The sequence below is a fragment of the Sarcophilus harrisii genome, chromosome 3, assembly GCF_902635505.1.
Source record: "Sarcophilus harrisii chromosome 3, mSarHar1.11, whole genome shotgun sequence".
NCBI classification, from domain to species: domain Eukaryota; kingdom Metazoa; phylum Chordata; class Mammalia; order Dasyuromorphia; family Dasyuridae; genus Sarcophilus; species Sarcophilus harrisii.
Genome location: NC_045428.1, coordinates 25285495 through 25310683, shown reverse-complemented (window position 1 = coordinate 25310683; position 25189 = coordinate 25285495). Strand labels below are relative to the sequence as shown.

General features: G+C 36.8%; 1 protein-coding gene across 1 annotated transcript in view; it reads left to right on the top strand.

Moving 5' to 3' along the window:
- Nucleotides 1-2954: 2954 nt before the first annotated feature.
- Nucleotides 2955-25189, top strand: part of WDR49 (WD repeat domain 49) — a 138285-nt gene continuing 116050 nt past the window's right edge. Inside the window, exons 1-3 of the mRNA XM_031961115.1 lie at nt 2955-3396; nt 5563-5739; nt 8673-8850. Of these exons, the coding sequence (XP_031816975.1) occupies nt 2983-3396; nt 5563-5739; nt 8673-8850 (769 nt within the window). The 5' untranslated portion in view covers nt 2955-2982. The remainder of the gene's footprint in view (nt 3397-5562; nt 5740-8672; nt 8851-25189) is intronic.

Genomic DNA, 25189 nt, shown 5'->3' with positions numbered 1-25189 from the left:
AGGAAATGGCAAACCACTTCCATATCTGTGTCAAGAAAACCCCAAATGGGGTCAAGAACAGACCAAGATGACTACTCTACAAAACAACGATAAAATACAGGCAGCAAGGGCCTTTGTTCTGGAATATGTGAGTGTTTCTGAGATCAGTGGTACAAAACCTACCACTCAGGAAGCTAAAGAGCTGACAATAAAAGTCACACTTTTGGGAGATTCCATCGACAATTTCCAAACAGGTTCCTTGAATTCAGTCAGAAGTAGCCCTGAATAAATGGAAGAGGAGTCCTTTTCAAGCAAGTGGCAGCAAAGAGTAGTGAACTGAAAACAATTCCTAGGGGATGATTGACAGCAATGGCACCAAAAATTGCCCTCTATGTCAAATATAGTCAAGGTTATGGAGTGGACAGACCTTGAAGGCTGGGCCCTTGTCAAAAACGGTTTGTCTTCACCCTGTACAGGTTGATCTTACCGGGCTACAGAACATTCCCTGGATTTGATTGCCTGTGCTATTCTGAAAAGAGCAAATGAGATTATCCTAGGCTTTCAGCTTTACAATCTGGCAATTTCCAACACTAAAATAATTTTCAATAGGTGTCCGTCAGAGTGGTTTCCTATTTCCAGAAATGAAAATGAAATCCTCGTACGCTTGAGGAAAATACTCCAGGCTTTGCTTTGGAAGTATTATTTCATTAAGATGATGACCAAATAGATAAATATGTGTGACTGCTGTAATTTGCATGGAATAATTTACCAACTGTCAGTGTTGACTCAGTTTTCAGAAAGTAGTCGCAACATTGCCTCAGGCCAAAAATTCCTGGTTGCAGTTTCTTTGAATGATGTATTTTTTTCTCTTTCATAGTCATAATATTTTCACTAGATAATCATATAGCCTCTTAAAACATTTCTTTTTCTTTATTCAGTATCTGGGTCTTTGAAATAACTGTGCTTACATTGAAAATCTTAGAGCAAAAATGATAGAATTCCCAAATAAATGAGAGTTCTGAGCAGAAGATAGGTTTATAAATCAATTCTTCCCAAAATGATGGGATCAAATAACATTTTTTTTTTCAGGGACAGCATTCATCTCTCCATTGCTTAATTCTTCAGTTTTTGTTGTTCAATAGACCAAATGATTTGACAATTTTCAATATCAAATATGAGCTGTTATGGTAGTATTCATCTGTTCTGCTTCTGTTTTTCCTCCTCCTCCTCCTTTTCCTCCTCCTTTTTCTCCTCCTTCTCCTCCTTTTTCTCCTGCTCTTCCTTCTTTTCCTCCTCTTTCTTCTTTTCCTCCTCCTCTTCCTCCTTTGCTTCCTTCTCCTCCTCCTCTTCCTCCCCTCCTCTTCCTCCTCCTCCTTCTTCTTTTAATAAAACTATACTAGAATTTATTTTGATAGTATTTTATTTTATATTGATTTATTATATTTATATTGATTTAGAAAAATACACATATTTACAATTTTGTATTAATAAGTTAACAAAATAATGTAGAAACTTCATTTTATCTGATGGGTTGTACTTGGGAGTGTTGTGAACTTTGGTTTATACTGATGAAATCACAAATCTAAGCCCCTATCTCCTCCCACTCCACAAAGAAAATCAAATGAGGAGATGAACATAAAGTACTTTGCAAAATGCAAATTCTATATCAGGACTTCCTCTACATAACAAAAAAAATAGTATTTTTAGAGTCCTTTATTGTTTGCAAAATGATTTACATATATCATTCTCCTCCTCCTTCTCACCGTCATCATCATCATCATCATCATCATCACCAATAAGTATTTATTCAGCACCTACTATGTGCCATGCATTATGCTAACTAAGCACTAGGATACAAAGAAAGGAAAAAAATCTCTTCCCTGCCCTCAGATCACAGTTTAATGGAAGAAGACAATGTGCAAATAGCAAGATATATTCAGGGTAAATTAGAAGGAATCTCAGAATGAAGACATTAGAAGTAAGGGTGGGGGATATTTTCTTATCCAGTCCCCACAACAACTCTCTAAGGTGAGTACCATTATCCTCATTTTACAGATGAGGAATCTGGGTCAGAGAGGTGACATGATTTGCCCAGTTGATACTGTAGTAAATGATTACTGTAGTAAATGTCAGGGGTTAACACCACAAGTTTACATTAAAGACCCTTCCCCATTTACTTCCAATCCTTAGTTCTATTTCCCATGATTATCCTTCCTGTATTCTACAACCCAACAAAACTGAAGTCTTTCACATTCCTCAAACTTCTCTCTCTGCTTCATATATCATCTTCCACCTTGCAAATGGAATCCTCCATTTCCGCTGATTAAATTCATGCTCTTCCTTTTATTCTAAGCTTAAGGGCCATCTCTTCCATGATGCCTTCCCTGATGTCCTCAGCTAGAAGGCATCTATCCCTTCTTTAATATTTCATACAATTTAACCTGTTTATATAGAAAATCATATTTTAACTTAGAGGTGTGTATGTCCTCAGATCCCCTGCTTGTGTAGTGGAGGTAATTTTTTGGTACCTGAAAGGTATGTTGAGGGAAAGCAAGTTCTGATTTGTTCCAAAAAGCTGAAAAAGTTTTTGGTGTGGTTCCAGTGAAAAATTATACACCATTGTCTGAGACCTAAATCATCTTTGGAGCACCTCATCACCAGTCTGGTATCATGATGATATTTTCTTTTTTGGCCACAGAAATTCTGGAAAACTATCTCCTAAAGTTCTGAGAAGTAATTTCTGTGGATTCTTGATTATAGTCCTTCAAGTCTTCCTTCAGGAAGACAGAACCTTCCAAGGTCCTTTAAGTATTGAAATAGTAGCTTTCTGTGGACAATTCTTTCATAAGTTCCCTGAGGACAGGCACTTTTACATTTCTTTCTTTGCATCCCTTGTTCCTAACATAATTTCTCAGACATGGTAGAAACTCTAAAAAATGCTGAACTGAATCTCATGTAAATTTTTACCTTTTGAAGCCACCAGGATCAGATCACACAGTGTGTATGACCAGAGAAGAGTTCATGGAAAGGATGCCAGAAGTACTTGGCCATGGGACCAAGGAAGAGTATGGGGAACTGTTTGATAAAGTTGATGTGGCCCAGGATGACAGCATTACTTGGGATAAGCTGATCTCCTTGGTACTGTTGAATCTCAATGAGAAGGATGAGCGAGCTAAATCTGCTGTGATTCCCCAGTGGAAGGACCCTCAGCTGCTTCCAATGATACACAAAGACGCGATCCAGAAAGTGATCTTCTTGAAAAGTTCAAGCCGTTACTTGACTGTAAGCAAGGAAGGATTGCTTGGAGTTTGGGAAGAGAATTTAAAACTTCAAGAAAAAGTACCCATTACTTCAGATGTTATCAAGCTAAAAAACCTATGGGTGACAAGTCTAGTTTCTCTGGAAAATATAAACAAGGTACAATTTTTAAAAATAATTTCAGGGCTTTATATATGACAAACAGAGGAGAATAAAACCTTAGCCTAATAAATTGATATATCATTATACTATGGGGAGATGGCTAGAGTTAAAGATTTGAGTTCAAATCCCAGCTCTGCCTTTTACTGCCTGTATTATCTTAGGCAAGTCATAAAATCTCTCTAGGATTCATTGTCCTCATATGTAAAATGGGGCAGCTGGACTAGTTTATCTTTTTGATCTCCCTCAGAAAGCCATGAAAATTGTATTTAAGGTTTGGATCTGTTCCTTCCTAGTTACAAGATCTTGCTTCTACTGACAAAACCTTGGTTTCCTCACTTGTAAAATGGGGATAATAGTGTCTGAATTACCTGCCTCATAGAGTAGTTGTGAATGAGAGAGGGAATGGACTTGGTTTTTCATTGATAGAGGGAACTTTCAGAATGAGAAACTCCCTTTATTCATGTAGGTCAACATACAGTCTTTGGGACTTGCCTAAGATCTGAGAGGTTAAGTCACATGTTCAGGGTCATATTGTTAGTGTATGTCAGAGACAGGATTTGAACTGACCTTGAACTAAAGTCCATTTGATATTCACTGTCATGATGTCAAATGAGAAAATGAATAAAAAATACTTTGTTCCTCTTAGAGGTCATAGATGCTCTTTGGAGAGCCATAACCTGATCTGCAGAAACTGCCCCTAGAACTGCAAGTTATTTCATTTCCCTGATGATTGAGCCTTTACAGTCTATAAATGGCTGGAAATTGATCTAAATAGGAGAACTCTCTTGCCTAGATGGATTTACTCTCCCTTTAGTAGAAGCAGAGGCACTGGTTTTTGTACTATTGGTAGCAGGGTTTTATTATGTAAATATAAAACTGTAAGGTCTCCTTCTTCAAGAATGAAATACACTTGTAAGATCTGGGAATATTCAAAAATGGTTTAGTTAAATCATAAATTGTTTTTTGGCACTATAGATTATGAAATATGTGAGTGGGAAAGGTTCTCAGAGGTTTTCTAGATCATCTTTCCCTGAAAGAGAATACCTTCTTCATCTTCTCCCAGCCCCTGTCTCTTTACTGAATCTTGGTTTGGAAATTAAGTCTCTTTGTTTTGGATCTAAATACTCTTGCTACTATACCAATTGCTTCAGAGTATGTTCATGTGGATTTTAGACTAGATGGAGCACTGAAGAAAGAACCTTACTCTTGGAGATCTAAGAGATCACCAATAGAAATGGAATGATCATTTTTAGGCCATGGATAAAATAGAATTTTGATAGTAAGGAGATATAGGTAAATAGGATAGAGAAAGATGGATGTTGAGACATAGATGGGTAGCTATATGGCTATGTAGCTGACAGATAATTAAGTAGATGATTGATAGGTAGAGAGGTAGATACAGGTAAATAGAAGGATAGAGAAAGATGGATGGAGAGACATGGATAGATAGATAAATAGACAAATAAAACATTTATTAAGCAGTTACTATATCATAAGTATTGTGCTAAATATACGTGACAAGCAATTATCCAACTTTTGCTTGAAGACCTCAGATAAAGAGGAAGTCATTCGGTAAGTGATAAGGACACTGGAATCAGAGAACCTGGATTCAAACCACAATAAAACTTGTGTGACAATTAACGGGTCATCTTCCATCCCTGAGCTTCATTTTCCTTGTCTGTACAAATAAATGAGTTAGACAAAATAATTTTTAGACTCTCTTCCAGCTTTAGGACTGTGATCCCTTGACCTCTCAAAGCAGCCATATCACTTGAGGGTAGCTCAGATTATTAGGGATCATTTCTTATAAAGATTCTAATTTGATTTTCTGCTATTTCTACCTTTTGCTCCTCTGAGACAAGCAGAACAATTTTATCCCATTTTCACATGGCAGTTCTTCAAATACTTGAAGGCAAGCATCATGGCCTGACATAAATTTTCTCTTCTCCAGGTTAAACACACCCATTTCTGTCTCACAAGGGATTTTAAGGGTCATTTAGGCCAGCTCTGCAATCTCCAGCTCTGTGGAATAGATTTTCTGGTTATGTACTGAATTAAATTAAAAACACACACACTCTCTCTCTCTCTCTCTCTCTCTCTCTCTCTCTCTCTCTCTCTCTCTCTCTGTTTTTCTGTGTCTTTTTCTCTGCCTCCCAACCTTAGATAGCTGTGGCTTCCACAAACAAAGAGATTTGTTTCTATGACCTGTTCTCTACTAAAGAATTTCCTTGTCAATACAAGCTTCAAGGTCTTGGGAGTACACCTGTATGCATGCATTATTGGTATAACCCTCAGGATGCTAATGAATCAGTGCTCACCTTTGGAGACATAGCTGGAAAGGTAAGTGAAGGCTCTTAGGTGATATAGAAGGTTATAGATTTAACACACACACATGCACACACATACACACTCATCTGTAACAGAAAAGAGGGTTGGTGAGATGGTGGCCAAATCTTGTAGCAAGGAACACCATTAGTGATGATCAAATCCCAAGTGAGTGTTTAAATGGAAGATTTGTGTTGGTTCATACAGTAGATACTGACTCCTGATGCCATTATGTATAATTTCCCCAAGGTTTGTAGAGTAGTCACAGAGTTGGAAAGAATTCTAGAGAGTTCATCGAATCCAACACATACTTAAACTAAAATCTAAATAGAATGACCTCTTAGGACCCCTTCACTTCTTGTTAGATTTGGCTCATTATTCCAGCCCAGTAAAAATTTTCTAGAACTTGATTTTGTCAGTTCAATATGTAAGGTGTCTCTAAGTTTTGTTTCATTTTCCAATTTAATTAGCATAACTTTATGTCTCTTTCCAAGTCATTGGGGAAAAAAAAACATGTAAATGGTCCAGGTCTATGAGGTTTCCTCAGGGTGGTAAAATGGAGGGGACCCTAGACTTGGAGTCAGGAAGAGCTGAATTCAAATTTAGCTTCAGAGGCTTTCAAGCTTGTGACCCTGGGCTCCTCCCTTCCAGGACTATTCGGAGGATCAGATAATGATATAATGTAAAAACTTTGCAAACAATTAAAGTAGTACATCCATATTGGCTACTATGAGGAGGGGGATTTCCTTAGGAGTTTACATCAAACCATTAGTGATTACTCTGAATCTTATCAAGTTTGAAACATTCGTTAAGCTTGTGTCATTGTGAAGGACTATTCTATTCTGTGCCAATGTCAAGACACTTGATATAGTCTAAGTCTACTTTTTTTCTGTCATGAAATGTTGCTATTGTTGCTTGTCCTTGTTCTCCAAGAGGACCAGGACATCAGGGAGGTACCGCCATGACATGCAAGTGATTTGGATGTCAGTGAGGAAGGACTGTGGAAGGTCACCCACCTCACTCTTCCCTCCAGAGCCATCTGGGTCCAATGCCGCACAATCCTATTTGAGAGCCTATATCGAAAATTAGGGTTTACGACCTCAATGTTGGATCAGGACATCCAAATGGCACAACTGCAATTAATGGTTCGTTTGTTCAACGATTAAAGTCTTATGTGAGTTCAGACCAGAGAAATAGATAGAGAGGTAGATACAGGTAAATAAAAGGATAGAGAAAGAGGGATGGAGAGTCATGTACAGATAGATAAATAGACAAATAAAGCATTTATTAAGCAGTTACTACATCATAAATACTGTGCTAAATATACTTGACAAGCAATTATCCAACTTTTGCTTGAAGACCTCAAACAAAGAGGAAGTCATTCAGTAAGTGATAAGGACACTGGATTTTGCAATCAGAGAACCTGGATTCAAACTACACTAAAACTTGTGTGACAATTAATGGGTCATCTTCCATCCCTGAGCTTCAGGGATGACTAGAGATGGCTCTTGCTTTGAAATGAATAGTCTCAAGATTGGACTATCTTTCTGAGAATACATTTCTCCCATAATAGTTCTCATTGGCTCTTGTAGAACTACACTTTCAGGCCTGAGTCTAACCAGATTAGCATAGGGCCAATAGCAACCCTCTATCTGACCTCCTTGGCCCAGTCCACTGATGCCTTCCTGCTACCCACAGACAGTCACCTACCAGTAGGAACAAGTATTTTGTCAGGAAAGAAAACTATGGAATTCATCTTCCTTGGCCCAGTGCCTAAGGTTGGGACCCACATGGTGATATCTATCCTGACACTCAAGGATAGGGCAGGATCAATCACTAAATGTCAATTTATAAAGTTCCTCAGCATACCTGTACTTAACATAAACCTTAAGTCTTTATGCTATTATAAGGAGGGAAAGAGATGATCAGAACCGCCCATATAAGAAGCTCTCAGGTGCCATCAGTCTTGCTATTCCAGAGTAGTGAGGTGGCTAATTTGTAGTCCTGGCATCCAATTCTGAAAATAATACCAAACTCTGCAACTTTTCCCCTGTGGGGCTGCCCATGGCCTTCGCATAGAAATGCTCCAAGTTTTTGAGAATATTTAGCCAGAAATCTGAAACTTCCATGAGTCTTTGCTACTGGAAAGAATTTCTGGAGAACAGTAAAGTCACTGATCAGAAGCTTTTTGTACCTAGAGCAAGTACTACAAACTTTATGCAGGCAAAGATGGTCAGAAAATGTCCTCAGTTAGAAATTATGGAACAGAGACTCTGGTGTACTGATGTAAGGTCTCTACTGATGTGGTCCAAAGGAGCGTGAGCTGAAAGGAAAAGCTCATTTTTGCATGTTGTATCTTCCTGCTTTAACCAAGTATTGCTGAAAACTAGGTGCTTAGCTTTTTGGCTCTATGTTTTTGAGGGTCCATTTGCTTCCAGTGACCTTTAATGTTGCTAGCTTGGGGCAAAACCCCATTTCTCTGCCCTTAATATGGCTCAAAAAGTGAGGATCTGGGGATTGGCGATGCTCAGTGGGAGGACCCTACCCCTCTTCCTTTCCTACCCACTATATTCCTGCCTCCAAATAATATTTGGATGACCTCTGGAGTATTCTACCCAGCTGGCCTCCTCTTCTGTAACAATGAATGATGTTCCACCTTGGCATCTGGAACTTCAAGGATATTTTATAAACCAATATCAAATTTTGCTCATGTTTAGAGGTCAGATGTGCTAAGTCTGTTTAACCAAGCTTTATAGCTCTTTCCATTTTTAAAGAGTCATAAGTCAACTTTCCTTAAATAAAATGGCAAAGAATTTGATATTAACATTTAAATCTCCTGCACACAATGAATTTTTAACATTGTAGTATTTTCGTGCTGCAATCCCCTTTCTCATCCCCCCTCCCCAAATACACACATAACATCTATTTCAATGTCATCTCTGGCTCAGGTTCAAGTAATCTGCTTCAGCACAGCCTTGATCTCCTTGTTTGAAAGGCCAGCAATGAGTCCTTCTGAAGATGAGGAAACCACAGTGACCATTAACTGGGCAGAACTGGTATCTGGCTATCACAGATGCTGTTCTACATTAGAGCACAGACTTCATAACCAAGAGTGGGTCCGGCAAGGTATGGAATTCAAATCACATCAGGAGAGACAGAAAAGATTCCCCTGCAACTTGGTGTAACTTTGATTTTGATTTGATTGCATTTATCTCATCAAGAATATACGGAGTGCCTACTATGTTTGAAGCAGTAGGCTAGGTACTTGGAATATAAGAAAGAAAGAAAAGAAGAAAGAAAGGAATGAAGGAAGCAAGGAATGAAAGAGAGAGGGGAAGAAAAGAAGGAAGGGAAGGAAGGAAAGAGGAAAGGAAAGAAAAAAGGAAGGGAGCGAGGGAAAGGTGGAGGAAAGGAGGAAGGAAGGAAAGAAGAACAAAAAAGAAGGAAGGAAGTAAAGAAGAAAAGAAAGAAGAAGGGAAAGAAAGGAAGCAAGGAGAAAAGAGGAAAGAAGGAAAGAAAGAAAGAGAGGAAAGAAGGAAGGAAGGAAAGAAGGAAGGAAAGAAAGAAGGAAGGAAGAAGGAAGTGTCCCTGCCTTCCATTAGCCTACATTTTTCTTTGGGTATGTTGGAAATGAGGAAAAAAAAAATTAAGTAAATACAAATTATAAATAATTTGTGGTTATTGAGGGACAATTAACAACTGAGAGGTTCAGGAAAGATTTCTTTCTTTTCCTTTTTGCTAAAACAATCAGGATTAAGTGACTTGCCCAGGATCACACAGCTAGGAAGTGTTAAGTGTCTGAGACTCACATTTGAAATCTGGTCCTCCTGACTTCAGGGCTGGTACTCTATCTACTGCACCACACCTCACTGCCCTCAGGAAAGATTTCTTATAGAAGATGATACCTGAGCTGTCTTGAAGGTGGACCACTTTCAAAGAAAGCATTTCAGCTCAGAAAGCAGTATTAATTGCTCCTCAGGAGATTTCAGTCTGACTTTGCTCCTTTCCCAGGATTAGGATTACTTCTCTTCTTTTTTGTCGGTAACCTTTCTTCTGTACACAATTATTTCTCATGATCTGGGTAGTAAAGACAGCCCAAGAGAAAAAGAATTTGTCACAAGCATCCATTTAGTTTTGACCCAATGCCAGTCCTAAGTTACATTACTGGCTCATTTAAAAAAAAAAAAGGAGAAAGATTGAATAAGTTCTTTGCAAAACTACTCTGCTAGTTTTCTTTTGTAGCCAGGGAATGCACATTAGTTCCTTCTTCTCCATTAGTTTTCACATACCCCTCTCTAATCCTCCCAAATATCCATTTTTCTTGATATTTTTGGGCCTTAATGACTAAGTTCTGCTAACTTTAGAGCACTCAGGATTATCTCTAAGTATATTACGAAGATTTATTTTTTTACATATAAAACTTTAACAGAAACTCCAAACTCACTAGAAAATCTATTTATAAATGTATCACTATTTACATCTCTGTTATGTCTTATGAAAGAAAGCAGGATACCAAAGTGGACCTTGCCTTAGGAAGAACTCGGTTCAGCTTTTCTCTCTGATATTTTGCTGCTGTGGGATTCAGTACAGGTCATTAATTTGTCTCTAGGATTGTTGAAAGGGAGATAATCTGTACAGAGCACTGTGCAAATACCAGCAATTATTATATTTTAAAAGTCTACATAGAGATTATAGATTTTTATTCAACACCTTCATTTTACAAATAGGGAAACTGACTCTCAGAGAGATGTAATCATAGCTAGCATTTATTCAGCACTTAGATGTTTTAAAAGTCTACATAGAAATTATAGATTTTTAGTTAGATTTTTATTCAACACCTTCATTTTACAAATGGGGAAACTGACTTTCAGAGAGAAATAATCATAGGGAGCATTTATTCAGCACTTTTAGGTTTGATTTAAATACATTATCTTTTTATCCTCTTATAAAATAATTGTTATTATTCTTCCCATTTTACAGATGATAACATTGAGAATGAGGAGGGTTAAATGTCTTGCCCCGGGTGACACCGTTAAATATCTGAGGAGCCATTTGAACTCATATTTTCCTGATTCCAAGTCTACCATACCACCTCGATGCCTCTGGCAATAACTGACTCAATTTCATATGGCTACTGAGTAGCAGAGCTAAGACTAGCTTCTGTGACTCTAAGGCAGATGCTTTTTGGATTATGATTAGCTCCATTACTTTCACATCTAAAATAATGATCTCATATAGCACCTACAGCTGAGATTAACAGTCAGCAACATGGCTTAGTCATATAAATAAGTCACATATTCTTTCCCTCTTAATTCATTTTTTTACTCCTTTGTCACCGACAGAGGGTGATAACAGCTGTTGCCTTGTGGGCTAAACCAGCTTCCCACAAGGTCCTGCGATCAGAACTAGCCCTTTAATTTCTGTCTCGTAAAGTTTTGTCTTCTCATGGGAAATAGTAGGCTTTCCAATTCTTGCACCAACATAACCCTGTGCACCTCCATGTTTTTTGCCATTGAACACAACACCATGGTATAAAACATCAGAAAATGTATATACTATTAAAGCCAAGGATAAAAAAAATACCCCAAAGGGAACATATCAAGTTGTTTAATAAATCAAACTGAATTTTCTTATATGTAATAAGGAAGTCTGACCATGTCACTCTTCTCAAATATTTGCTTCCCATTGCCTGAAGTCAATCAGTCATGGGGGAGTGTTTATTAAGTACCTACTACATGCTAGGCACTGGGCTAAGCCCTAGGGTTACAGAGAAAGGTAAAAGGACGATCCTTGGTGCTCGTGGAGTTCACAGCCTGAGGAGTGAGTGGGATCATATAAATACAACATACAATCAACAGTGTATAGAAAAACCATATACAGGGTAAATTGGTACTAACCTTTAGGCATTTATGCCTAAAGAAAATAAAATGTGAGCTTCCTAGCCTAATGTTCAAGGCATTCCAAAATCTGGTTTCTGCTCATCATTCCTGTTTTATTTCGTGTTACTGTTTTCATGACCTCGGAGTTCAGGTCAAACTCGCTGATCCTCAGAGTTAAGGCAGCATCTCCAGCTGCTGCCCACCTGCACTGTTCCCTCATCTGTAACACAAATGAGTTAGACTAGAAAGCCTTTAGGATCCCTTTCGGCTGTAAAGCTACAATCCCATGATCCTCTGAGTGCACTCTCTCCTCATCTCAGAATCCTAGCCTTCCTCCCACACTCAGGTACCGCTCCATCAGTGAAATCTTTCTTGATCCAGGCTGGTGCTTACTCATTCCCCTTACATTTCTCCTTACTCAAGGATACCACACATGCACTATGAGGTATTCCCATAGTAAAATGTAAGCTCCTCTGGACCTGGGGTTAGTTTCTGTGAATCTTTGTAAACCAATACCAAGCATAATGGGTTGTGTACAACAGGTGTTTAATAAATATTTATTGATCCTTGAACAGAATGTAAGAATTTTGAAATAAGCTGCTAAAAGTGTGCCCGTCACTGACAAGAATATTGTTGAAATTTAATATCTACTTTGGGGCTCTTTTTAAAGACTGGCTGACCATTTTAAATAAATGGACAGAGGGCAGCTAAGTGGTCCAGTGGCTAAAGCACATGGCCTGGAGTCAGAAAAACTTATTTCCCTGAGTTCAAATGTGCACCTCAGTTGTCTTATCGATTGCCTCAGTTTCCTTTGCTGGAAAATGTACTGGAAAGGGAAATGACAAACCATTCCAATATATTTAGAAAACCCCAAATGAAGTTATAAAAACTCAAGTATAACTGACTCCAATGAACAAGAGCACAGATGTAAGACAAAGACTGCCAAAATGCTGCTTTCAAAAAGACTAAGAAAAACAACCAGGGATGGATATTTAAAGAATTAGAAATGGTTAGTCTATAGTATAGATAGCTGGGCATAGTGAGGGCATTGTAAGTGGGTTCAAATCCTCCCTCTGGCACTTACAAGCTGTTTCATGTTGGCTAAGTCACTCTTGTTTTTGTGTCTTAGTTTTTTCTTTCATAAAATGAGTATTGATGAAACTCAAATTTCTGAGAGAGCCATTTGAAAAGTGGAAAACTCATAAAGCCATTATCCTATATTTCATCAAAGGACACAATAGCAGATCAGAGTGATCTAGCTGTGGTTATGAGTGAAGGGACTCCAGAAGGAGAGAGGAAGTAAGAGTGGGGTCTAGAGATTTAGGGAGGAATTAGAGGGGCTTAGTAGAGAATTAACTCTAATGTACATTATGTCTAAGTCAGCAATTGCATGATGGAATATGGGAAAAGGGATACATCTATATAGGATAATGAGGGTGCTTTTATCACAAAAGTTACTTGGAGAGCAAGAATATCTCTAGTGTATCTGCTCAGGGTAAGGAAGGATCCTTTATATGCAGGAGCCTTAGTGATTTGGTGGGATGGGCAAGTCTTGGTCATGCTGACAAGATAAAACAGCCCCAGAAATTTGGCCTCCCTTTGTATGGAACAAAGTTGACAAGAGGAACAGGGTGGGCTTGGTTAGAGTTCACATCATTCTCAAGGACTGCACCCCATCAGCATGGTAATACCTGTACTGCCTCATGGGATTATTGCTCTTCAGTAATTAGTAAAAATATAGTGCTTTGAGGTTTGCAAACATTTTACAAATATTATATTTTATCTTCACACACATCTTAGAGATAGATGCTATTATTTTCTACGTATTACAAATGAGGGAACTGAAGTAAGCAGAGGTTAGGGGACTTATAGCTAAGTGTCTGAAGCTGGATTTGAACTCATATATTTTTGACTCCATGTCCAGTGCCCTAGCTACAAACCAACTGAATGCCACATTTATAAATGTCATCTATAATTATGAAGAAGTCTTTTCAAATGTATAAAAGCTAGAAGTACAGTATGCTCATTTTTTTGCTACCATGTCTACTAAAAACAATGAGGAAACTAGTTGAAATAACTAGCATTTGTACACTGCCTTAAGATTTACAAATTTCTTTTCAAATGCCATCTTATTTGATTTTCAAAAAAAAAACCTGGGAGGGAGATGCTATTATTTTTGCCATTTTATAGATTAAGAAACTGAGGCAGTTTTTTAATGGTTAAATGACTTGTGCAGGGTCATATTGCTACTGTAGTTGAACTCAGGCCAAGAATCCTATCCATGTCACCACTAACTTCCACTAAGTAACGTCAAGGAGATACCAATTTGTTATAAGAGATAATTCCCAAAAGAAACAAGCTGTATAGAATATTCATAAAACCTGTTTCAAATTCTACCTCTCCCTAAAAAATCATTAAACCTTCCTGTGCCTCAGTTTCCTTATCTGTTAAATGCATCTATTGTACTCAGGGCTATCTAAGATGCTTTATTACTCATAATCCAAAGCACTAGGATCATGAAGACCTAACTTTACATCCTAATGCTGACACAAATAGCTGAATTGGTGAAATCTTTCCCTTTTTTTAAGACTTGGTTTTCTTTTGTAAAATAGGACAAAGATAAGAGTACTACTTCCTTCATGGTGCTATTGTAAGGTTCTAGTGATAATGTATGGAAAATGCTACATAAGCATCTTTTTATGTTATGAGGGAAGTTTGAAGAAATTTCTTTAAGATTTAATTCTATTTAATTCAGTTAAAACAAACAAACATTTCTCAGCACCTACTATGTTCCAGACATCACTCTAGGTCTAGAGAACACAATGATAAAAATGCAAAGTATCATTGTTCTCAAGCTTAGGTTCTTGAATTTATTTGTATACATTTCATATGCACTTTCATACATATGTAGAGCTTTACTGGAAAACGGACCGATGGGAAATTGGGCAAGTGGGAGGTGTGGGAATGAGGATTGGAAGGATTAAAAGAGATAGAAATTGCCCAGGAAAGAAAAGACCTGGAAGCTTCCGAACCTTGGGCAGAGAAAGAACTGTGGATTTTAAGTCAAGGGAGCTTCTACTTTGAACTGAAACTGGCTTATTGACGTTGGGGAGTGATCTTGCTGGAGGGAACTTTGTGATTTCTTTGAATGCTGACACTGCTGCAATCTGGTGAATTAGTCCTCCCTCCATGCTCCTCTGCCTCATTGCTGCCTGGTAAATTGGCAGTGCTTACTTACTCTCTGGAGTTTCCTGATCGCTTTGAACTTCAGAGAGGGGTTTAGAGAAAGGCTGATTTTCATTTCATCCTTTCTGTTTTCTATAAAGGAATGGACCAGAAAATAAGGATGAATAAAAGGGAATCCCTGGACTTCAGTCTGAGATTTATCTTGAATCCATCTTCACTATGCGTGTATTTTTAGAGTGGGTTTTATCTCTAGATAAAGATGAACTGATTTTCATTACTTATATTGACGAACCTATGTTGGCAGCTACTCTGTCTGGAGCTGAACAGATGGCCTTCATATACTTATGCCATCTCTCCTGTAGAAGTTCCTTGAGGGCAATGCTTATTTTTTAACTCACAGTGGGCGCTTTATTAGATGGTTATTGATGGATTGATTCTACTAGAAGTGTTTTCAAATGCCCCCATTCATTAAAATGAACATTTATTAAATACCTGCTATGTCCCAAGCAGTGTTCAAGGCAATGGTTCACAGAGACAGAAATGAAACAGTCCCTGATGTCAAGGAGCTACGTTATTTATTCTACAAGGACAAAAGTACCTGATTGATAATGAGTTTCTCCAAATGTTTCTGTTAATAAATGCCATTGGAATAGGGTGTCAAAGCTCAGGACCCCACAAGCTTCCTGCGATGAAACACATTAGTCTAGTCCCAGAATGCTGAAGGACAGGATGAATTCCTATCAATTTTGCCCAACAGAGGGATGTTCTTGGATTGGAGAACTTCATTAAATCACATCAGATTTCCTCCAATCCCACAAGTATATTGCTACCACAGAATTTTCTCCATATATTTGGGGGAGGATCATTTAAAATATATGGTTTTCTTTTATACAAGGAATCTCAAGGGATCATCCCAGTGCTCTAGACCCTTATTGTGACTGCCAAGAGATGTCTTGCTTTATAAGGAGACACTTGAGAGATACATATGGTACCTGGAATATCAGAGATCCTATGGGCTACACCCCAATTTAGGCCTTAGTATCTATAACTTTGGTTCATTTCTATTTCGGTACCTCTATTTCCTAAAGTATAAAACATGTAACACTGATAAGCCTGAAAATCATTCGAGAGTGGGATTTTCAAGCTCTTTGGGCTTACATAGTATAAATCAGTCTTTTCTGCTCTATTCATTTAAAGGAAAAGGGTCCAATCACATTTCAGTTGTTTGTTTACCTACCCATTCAGCCAGAATTTTTGGAAATGCTTGTTTATAAAACACCAAACATCTGGCAGGAGAGCAAATTTTTTTCCTTTTTCAGATGCTTCTAAACAACCAGATGCTTGGCACTGTGTTGTGTTGAGAAAACTTTAGTATTTTAGAATAGATTTTTAAAATTCCATTTAAATATTTTTTTTAGTTCAGTCTTTTGTGTAATCACAAAAGCGATGAATTCCAGGGACCAGAGAAAAAGCTAACATTCTTTAGCCAGCCTCAAATCCTCTTATGCTTTAGCTAGTTTCACTAAGTACTGGGACTTAACTTGGTACAATCATTAACTCATCAATTAGCAAGATGTATTGAGGGCTTATTATGAGCACAGCAGTGTGTGCTAGGCATGTGGGAACAGAGAATAAATGTAAGACAATAATAAACATGGTTGGCATTTAACTGTTAGAACAGAATTTTATTTAACTCTATTATTTCGACTTCACATAGCATTTTTTTCTTGTATTTTTCCCTCTGCCCTTCCTAGGTAGCCATCTGTTATGATAAAGAATTATTTAAAAAAGAAAAAAATGAAGAAAAAAAGAGCAAAATTGATTCATTTATTAATCTGACATTCTAGACTCCAAACTCCTTAGAATCTCCTCCACTCATCCATCCATCTATCTATCTATCTATCTATCTATCTATCTATATCTGTCTGTCTGTCTGTCTATCTATCTATTCATCTCTCTCTCTCTCTCTCTCTCTCTCTCTCTCTCTCTCTCTCTCTCAGTAAAAACCTGAGAGTTGTTTTTTCTTCTTTGAGTCTATGTTTGTTTTTAATCATCTCACAATATTCAATTCTCCTTAATTTTGAGCACCTGTTCTTTCCATTTATACTGTTGTAGTAATTTTGTCTATTGTTTCCTTAGCTCTATTTCCTTAATTTTTTAAATCAGTTTATGTCTTTCCTTGCTTTTCTATATTCATTATCTTTATAATTTTGTACAGCAAAGCAATTACATTCACATATCAAATCTTTTTTGGTGAAAATGATGGGCATCTACTTTATTTCCATTTCTTTGCTACCATGGAAAATGCTGCTATATTTTGATTCATATGGAGCCCTTCTTTCTTTGCCAATGGCCTTCTGGGGATATGTAACAATGGAATCTCAGGACCAAAGGGTATGGACATTTTAGCCATTTTATTTGCATAATTTCAAATGGCTTTCCAGAGTGTTTGCACTAATTTGCAGTTCTACCAATAATGCATTAGTTTAAGTTGTATTTCACACTAATGGGTAATTTTATATTGATTTTATAAAGAATTTCAAGGCATTTTATTTAATATTATCAATAACCTTTGCATGGAGATATATTAAATCTCTTTTCCAAATGAGAAAACTGAACTTCTGCTAGGTTAAGTGGCTTTCCCAGAATTACACAGCTAGCAAATATTTCAAGGGGATTTGAACTTTGTTGAAGCTGATCAAATTCAGTCCATTATGAGTCCTTTTGATCCCTGTCTTTAAGGAGATTGTAATCTATTTAGAGAGATAAGATTGGTCCAAATAAAATAATTAGAGGCCAATGTAAGGCTGTCTGAAATTAAGCATTATACTGTGTTTTAGTGATGCAAAAGGATATAGGAAATTAAAAGATAACTGTGTTGAAGATGAGATTAGTCAGGGAAAGCTTTCTTTAAGAAGTGGTTTGGGTAGGCAGAAGGCTACAAGGAAGATGTGTTCCAGGTCAGAGAAACACATGTGACATAAGGCATTGAAAGAAGATAGAACAATTATATGGCACAAATTATAAAAATACTATGTTTTGGGGATAATGAGGAGATTGGCCTGATTTATATTCTGATTATATTCAAATAAGGTTGGATAGATTTACTGTGGGTCTGTCTGATTATACGGGATCTTAGAAATTAGTCAGAGAAGTTTTAAATCTGATGCAAGAATGAATAGGGAGCCATGGATGTCTTTGAGCTAAGGAATAATATGGGGATTAAAGGGGAAGTTATGAGAGATTTGTTTCGCATTTGTGTTTTGTAGAGTGTAGTGGGAGGGACTGGAATTAGAGAAACCAATGAGAAAGCTGTTGTATTTGAGTCATAAGTTGAGAGTCTGTTTAAGATCATTCAATGCAAAGTCCTCATTTTATAGTTGAAACTGAATGGTATGGTGGGAAGAGTGTTGACCTGGATGTCAATTCCTGGTGTGTGACCTTAAGCAAGTCACATCATTTTTCCGGGTTGTATCACCTGTAAAATAAAAATGTTCCATTAGATGACCTTGCTTGTCTAGTCTAGTTTTACGTTGCTAAGGTTTCCTTTCATGTGATCTTGACCAAATTATTTAACTTTTCTAGATTCAATTTCCTAGTCTGGAAACTAAGGGGGTTGATTGAAATCACATCTGAGATTCCGTTCACCTCCACTTCCATGGTTCTGTTTGGTTCAAAGAGAAGTCATGTATCCAAGGTCCCACCGGAAGTATGCAGTGGATCTGGAACTCTAAATCAATGTCCTTTGACTCCAAATAGGTGTGATGGGAGATATGGCATCAAGATTTTAAGGCTAAATGACTAGAGGAATATTGGTATGAGGCATGCAAACTCAAGGGTCATTTCTCTGACTGATTTTGCCATCACAGAAAAAATATCTGATTCCAAAACTGAGTTGGAGAGATTGCAGAAAAACAGGCACACTGATGCATTATTGGTAGAGCTGTGAATTAATAAGTCAGGAGTGGGTGGGTAAATGTTTAACAACTGGCTCTCAGGGGGAAAAAAGACACAATAAACTTTTATGTGTAAGTTGCTTTATTCATTTTCTCCATCACTTTCTCAAATCTAGATAATAATAATAAACAATAAACTAAGCTCTTATTTGTAGCATTTGCTAATTTCTGAGTTGTACATTCTCACCCTGGAAATTTAAGAAATGTCTCTGTATAATAGTATAATAATTATTATCCTAACCATGCTAATTTTGAAATATAATAATTATACTATTTTATTTATATATCACATATAAATACACATATTATTTATATATGTTATATAATTATTCTAATAATTATTAAACTATTAATAACTAATTATTAAATTGGATGGAGGCTTTTTCCTATTTTATTTCAAAGCCCAACTCCTGTGAAAGTTCAGTCCATCCTCTAAAAGACAAGCTAGCTGGTTGATGAGATTACTCCTAGCCCTCTAGGAATGTGCTCTAAAATCTTGGGTGAGACCTCACCTAACTAGGAGACCCAATTGCTGTTTAGAGTATAAACAAAATCCAGTCTGGGTGAGTCCTTACTCTGGGGAAAGAAGTCCCAGTTCTCATACCCCATTAGACTTTAGGGTTTTTTAGCTCATAAAGGAGAAAATCAGCCAGAGAGGTGAATAGAGATGGATTCTTAGTTCTCAGTAGGATTTGAAGACTTCTAGCCTTCTTCCTCATTAAATGTCCACCAATCTAGGTTGATTTTCACTTGTCAGAGGCATTACACTTTAGAAAAGTATTTAAGGCTCTCAGGATCTCCACTGGGGATCTTTGGTTACTAAGAGAAACCACTGATAAACAGTTTGTTGATTGTTGACCTGCCTGATTAATAAATTGATTATTAATTACCTTGAAACTCTGTCTCTCAGAGTTTTTGTTTATAACATAGTTGAAGTTGACTCTAGCACAACCCTGAGTCAGCTATTCTGGAAAGCAATTCAGGTCTATGCAAATAAAGTGTCTAAAATGTTTATATATTTGGACCCAGAGACTGATGCACTGCTTGGTATATACTGAAGGAAGTCATTGATCACAAAAAAGACTTGATATATACCAAAATCTTTATAGCAGCATTTTCCATGGTAGCAAAGAATGAGAAACAGATGCCAATTGACTGGGGGATGGCTGAACAAGTGGTGGTACATGAAAGCAGTGGAATATTGCTATGCTGTAAGAAACAACAAAAATGATGGATATATAGAAACTTGGAAAAAATTTATATGAACTGATGAAAAGGAAAGCAAGTAGAAGAAAAACAATGTTCATAATATCCACAACAATACAAATGGAAATAACAATAAAAGAGTAAAAAAAATGAATGTTGTAAAATGTTCAAGAACAAGCTTGGCTCCAAAAAAAAAATCAATAAATCAATGTTTATTAGGCAAATCCTACGTGCCAGATATTGTATTAGGCACTGGGAATATAAAAAAAAATTGGCAAAAGCCAGTCCTTGCCCTCAGGGAGCTTAATGGGAAAGCCAGCATGCAAACAAATCTATCCAAAGTGATGCAGATTAAACAGGAAATAATTTATTAAAAAGAGAAATCAATGGAATTAAGAGGGGTTGGGGAAAGATTCCCATAGAAGATAGGATTTTGGGGGGGGATTTAAAGAGGGGGACAAAACTTCCCCTGCCAGGAACGCTACATATCTCCTCTGCGGAGATGGAGATGGTTAGAACATGATTTATGTCTGATTTGTCATTGTATCTATCAAAATTTGTGTTTTTTTCCTCTACTTTCTTTAAAAAATAGTTCTTTTCTATAAGAAGTAACTTTCTGGGAGAGGGAAGAGTATGCCTACGGTGAGAAATTTGCTGTTGTTGAGTCGTTTCAATCTCTCTGTGACTCCATTTGGAGTTTTTTTTTTTGGGGGGGGGAGGGCAAAAATACTGAAGTGATTTGTCATTTTCTTCTCTAGTTCATTTTTCAGATAAGGAACTTGGGCAAATGGGGTTAAGTAACTTGCCCAGGGTCACATAGCTAGTATCTGAGGTTGAATTTGGATTCAGGTACTCTTGACTGCAGAGCCAGTATTCTATCCACAGAAGTATCTAACTGCCCACTGAGAAATTTAGGTAACATAAAATCAAAATATCAATAAAATTTTATTTTATTTTATTTTGTTTTAAAAAGATGCTATTTAATTCTCAGTTTCCACTGGCTATCATTTTGCCTTAAGGATTTTTTTGTCCACTCTAGAATTTGCCTTAACACAAAAGGCAACATACTGAGATGATCTCCCAGCATCTTCCTTTGACTAACTAGTTAAGGAGCCTGCCATCTCTTAGGTTAGGTCAGCACTCAGACAGCAGCTGTCAGTAACTGGATTGGTGTGGGAAGTCTTGCCAGCTTGATAGTGGTTGGCAGGACTTGTACTCTACTGTTAGAGTTTCTGAAGATCCAGGTTCTCCTCAAAATCCCAATGAGATGCTAGGGGGGTGCTCCAGCACAGGAAAGGCTCATTAGTTTTTGCAACCGCTTAGCATTTTAGGCAAGACTACAAAGTGCACTTCTTCACCTGCGCTTTTTGTAAATGAAGCATCTGAGACAGGCTTTCATTGACCCCTACTTGAGTTAAAGAGATACATGGACTGGATGTTGTGATAAATGTCAGCCTGTAGTGTTAAACCTTCTCTTATGCTACATGCAATGAGAATGACCCAGGCCTCTTACCATGTGTGACTGGATTGTTGAGATAGAAGAGTATGGTGGAAAGAATCCTAGCTCCAGTATTAGAGGTTCAAACCTTGTTTCTGATGTTTGCTACTGAGTTAACGATGGGCAACTCATTCATCTTCCCTGTATCTCAATCTAGTCATGAATAAAATAAATGCTTTGGACTTGCTTGTCTCTTATGTCCCTTCTGGCTTTATGATTCTAAAATATCACTGAGAATTAATTGTGTTTTCAGGTTTCAATAATGGCAATTCCTCTTTTCTCAGTCATTTCTCAGCTGTATTCAACTCTTCATGATCCCATTTGGAGTTTTCTTGGCAAAGATACTAGAATGATTTTCTTTCTCAAGCTCATTTTACAGATGAGGAAACTGAGGCAAACAAGGTAAAGTGACTTGCCAGGGTCATACAGTTAGTAAGTGTCTGAGATTATATTTGAATGCAGGAAGATGAGTTTTACTGACTCTAAGCCCAATATATAGCTGCCCATGATTTTCTTTTTAAGTTTGTACAATAACTGGAAGCATCCTACCCCTATCAACTAATCAATCAACAAGCATTTATCAAACAATTATTATGGGTCAGGCCTTGTTCAAAGCACTGACAATACAAAAAATCAATAAAAAAAAAACCAGTCCTTGCTCTCATGGAGCTTACATTCTAAAAGAAGAGACAACATGGGCATAAATAGGTGTAGACAAAATACATGAAGAAGAGATGAAAGGTTTCCTTATGAAAGAAAAAATAAGAATAAATGTTTGCTAATTGATTGAATGCAACTGGGGGAAAGGGTATTGTTCTAGAAGAGGCTTTCTGTAGAATCCTTTTGAAGGAAGCCAAGATTTGAAGAGATAGAGATGAAAAGGGAGAGTATCCCAGATATGGAAGAAAATTCATGGCAAAGTCATGGAGACAAGTTGTAGAATATGATGAACAATATTGCTATATAGTAGATTTCATAGAGGCAGGCAGTGAGGTGGGGAAAAAGTGGAGAAATAGGAAGAGAATAGGCTGTAAAAAGTTTTAAATGCCTAACAAAGAAAATGAGTTTTAATCCTAGTGGTAACAGGAAATCATTGGAGTTTATTGAATAGGAGAGAGTAAAATAGTCAGATTTATTTTATTTTTTTTGCATTTTCATTTTTGTCCATTTATTCTGGAATATTAGCAAGCAAAAAAGGCATGTTTGGATGTTACTATTAAGGAGTTAAAATGCACAGAGTTTAATTTACAAAAAGTATGATGTGAATAGCTTTGAGCTAATATAGAGTGAACAGTACCCCAAAGTGCCATTAAACATCGCATTATTATTTGTTTCATTTAAAAAATAATAATGTTGTTTATTCCTAATGAACAAAAATTATTTTTCTTCCATTATATTTCTTCTCTGAAATAAAGAAAAATAAAAGTTTATAAAAATATACTTAAACTAGACAAAACAAATCTCTACATTGGCCATTTAAAAAATCATTCTATACTTAACTCCATTTCACTTCTCTATCAGGAGTAGTAAGCCATCCCTGTTTTTCTGGTCCTTGTGTTGAACTGATGGCCTTTCTCAATGTCCTTGAGAAATTTTATCCTCACTTTCTTCCCCTTTTTCTTTATACCCTTCCCTCTTTTCTCACATGCCCTTATCCAATCTATCCTATTAGAATAAGTTCAAATTTCTCTTACTATCTGAAGTCTTCCAAGTGTAGCATTTATGAGCTCTAAACTTACTCTCTCAAACCCCACTAGCACTTGTGGCTTAATCCCCCAAGAGCAAAACTATTCATCTCTAATTTTAGGGATTGGGGATATCATCTCTCTAATGCTACTGTTCATGACCTCCCATCCCATACATTTTCTCAATATCAATAGCCAGTTATTATCTCCCCTATATTAGCTAACCAATGATTTACATCCCAGTGTCAATTTGACTAATTGTTAGTTCCTTGAACCAACTAACATCTACTGGTTTTTTACAAAGGGACATTTAATACAATGAAATTGAAATCACTCATTTTACACAATCATCTTTTAATTTTTTTACTATGTTATGGAAATGCTTCTTCTATTCTATAAATTAAATTATTTATTATAAATTTATATTATACTATATTATAAATATATAATGTATTTATATAAATATTTATAATATATATTTTATATTATATAAATTTATATAATATAAAATATATTATATTATATATCATTATATGTATGATATATAAATATATAATCTAATATATAAATAATATATATTTATAATTTATAAATTATAAAACAAATAGCATTATTATTATTATAATAAAAAGGGATATTCACTGAAAATTTGTAGTCTAAAAAACATTCTGGTTGAATTGGGCTATACTTTGCCCTTTACAATACAGTTCTGGGGGAGAATGGATACAAACAAGATGGTTGCTACCTCCTACCAAGATCAGTTCTGCTTGTAACATAACTAATTGGTAAGTCTCTCCCTTGCTTGAAGGAGACAGTATCTCCACTGCCAGGTTTAGTTGGCCACTGCCAAACTGGGTTGAGAAGTTTGTGCCTCAGGGATGAGATGGCTCCAAAAAAGGTGGCAAGTGTGAGAAAAAACTCTAAAGCAGGAGTTCTCAACTTTTTTGTGTGTGTGTCAAGAATTTCTTTGGTGGTAAAATCTTTTAACCCTTTCACAGAATCACATTTTGTTGTCTATATTCATAACTGAATGGGCCACTAGCTGTGTGAGTGCCAGACCTGGAGTCAGGAAGATTTGACTTCACAGGTGACCCTCAAAACTTACTAATTGTGTGACCCTGGGTAAGCTACTTTTTAACTCTCATTTTTCTCTTCTGAAAAATGGGGGATTAAGGTCAAGGTGTTGAGTGGGCAGAGTGGGAAGCTCTGGGCTCTTGGATTCTAACTTTGTGCTGTGGAGGGAGACAAAGCTGTTGAAATCCTTAGGATCTGGAGAAAAATCTCAGAGGCTCCTCTTTCTTGATCCTCCCTTCCCATGGGAAGATGCTCCAGTCAGGAAACCTCACCCTAAGCAACCAGTCTTTCTCCCTAAATCAGGCTATTTTAATCTCTGTCTCTACTTACCTTCTAGGTCCCCACTGCCTTATTTTAAACACAGAAGATGATGAGATTCTATTTACCAGAAAGAGAAGTGGTATTGTCATATAGCAATGAAATTTTAGTAATGTAAAACTATTCCTTTTCATCACATGTTGGGACAAATAGAGAGAGACACAGACACGGAGACTCAGAGATACAGACACACATACACACAGAGTTCTACTTCTCTCTCTCCTTTGCAATGATCAGGAACTCATTAATTGTAGAAAGATATGCAGAATATTTTCATTAATATCATTGTTCATATAGTTACTCATGAAGGAAATCATTGAGAAAGATAACAGACATAAATGCTAAAGGTACATGAATAGTTTGTGCTCCTAGCTATCTCATAAAAAAGCTAGCAATAGTGTGTGTGTGTGTGTGTGTGTGTGTGTGTGTGTGTGTGTGTGAAATGTGAAGGTCAGTTCCTGAGAGGAGCTAGTAAATAGCTTCCTCTATTCTAGAGGGATACAGCTTAACTAAAAATGACTGTAGAAGGGGAGAATACAACAGCCCAGGTAAAATGAAAGGCAAGTTTAAAGTCTAAAGCTGTCCACCGGTATATTTTGACCTTGAATGAGATACTGTGGTAAAATGAGTGGAGAATCAGGCTTGCTGTCAGCAAGATCTCAG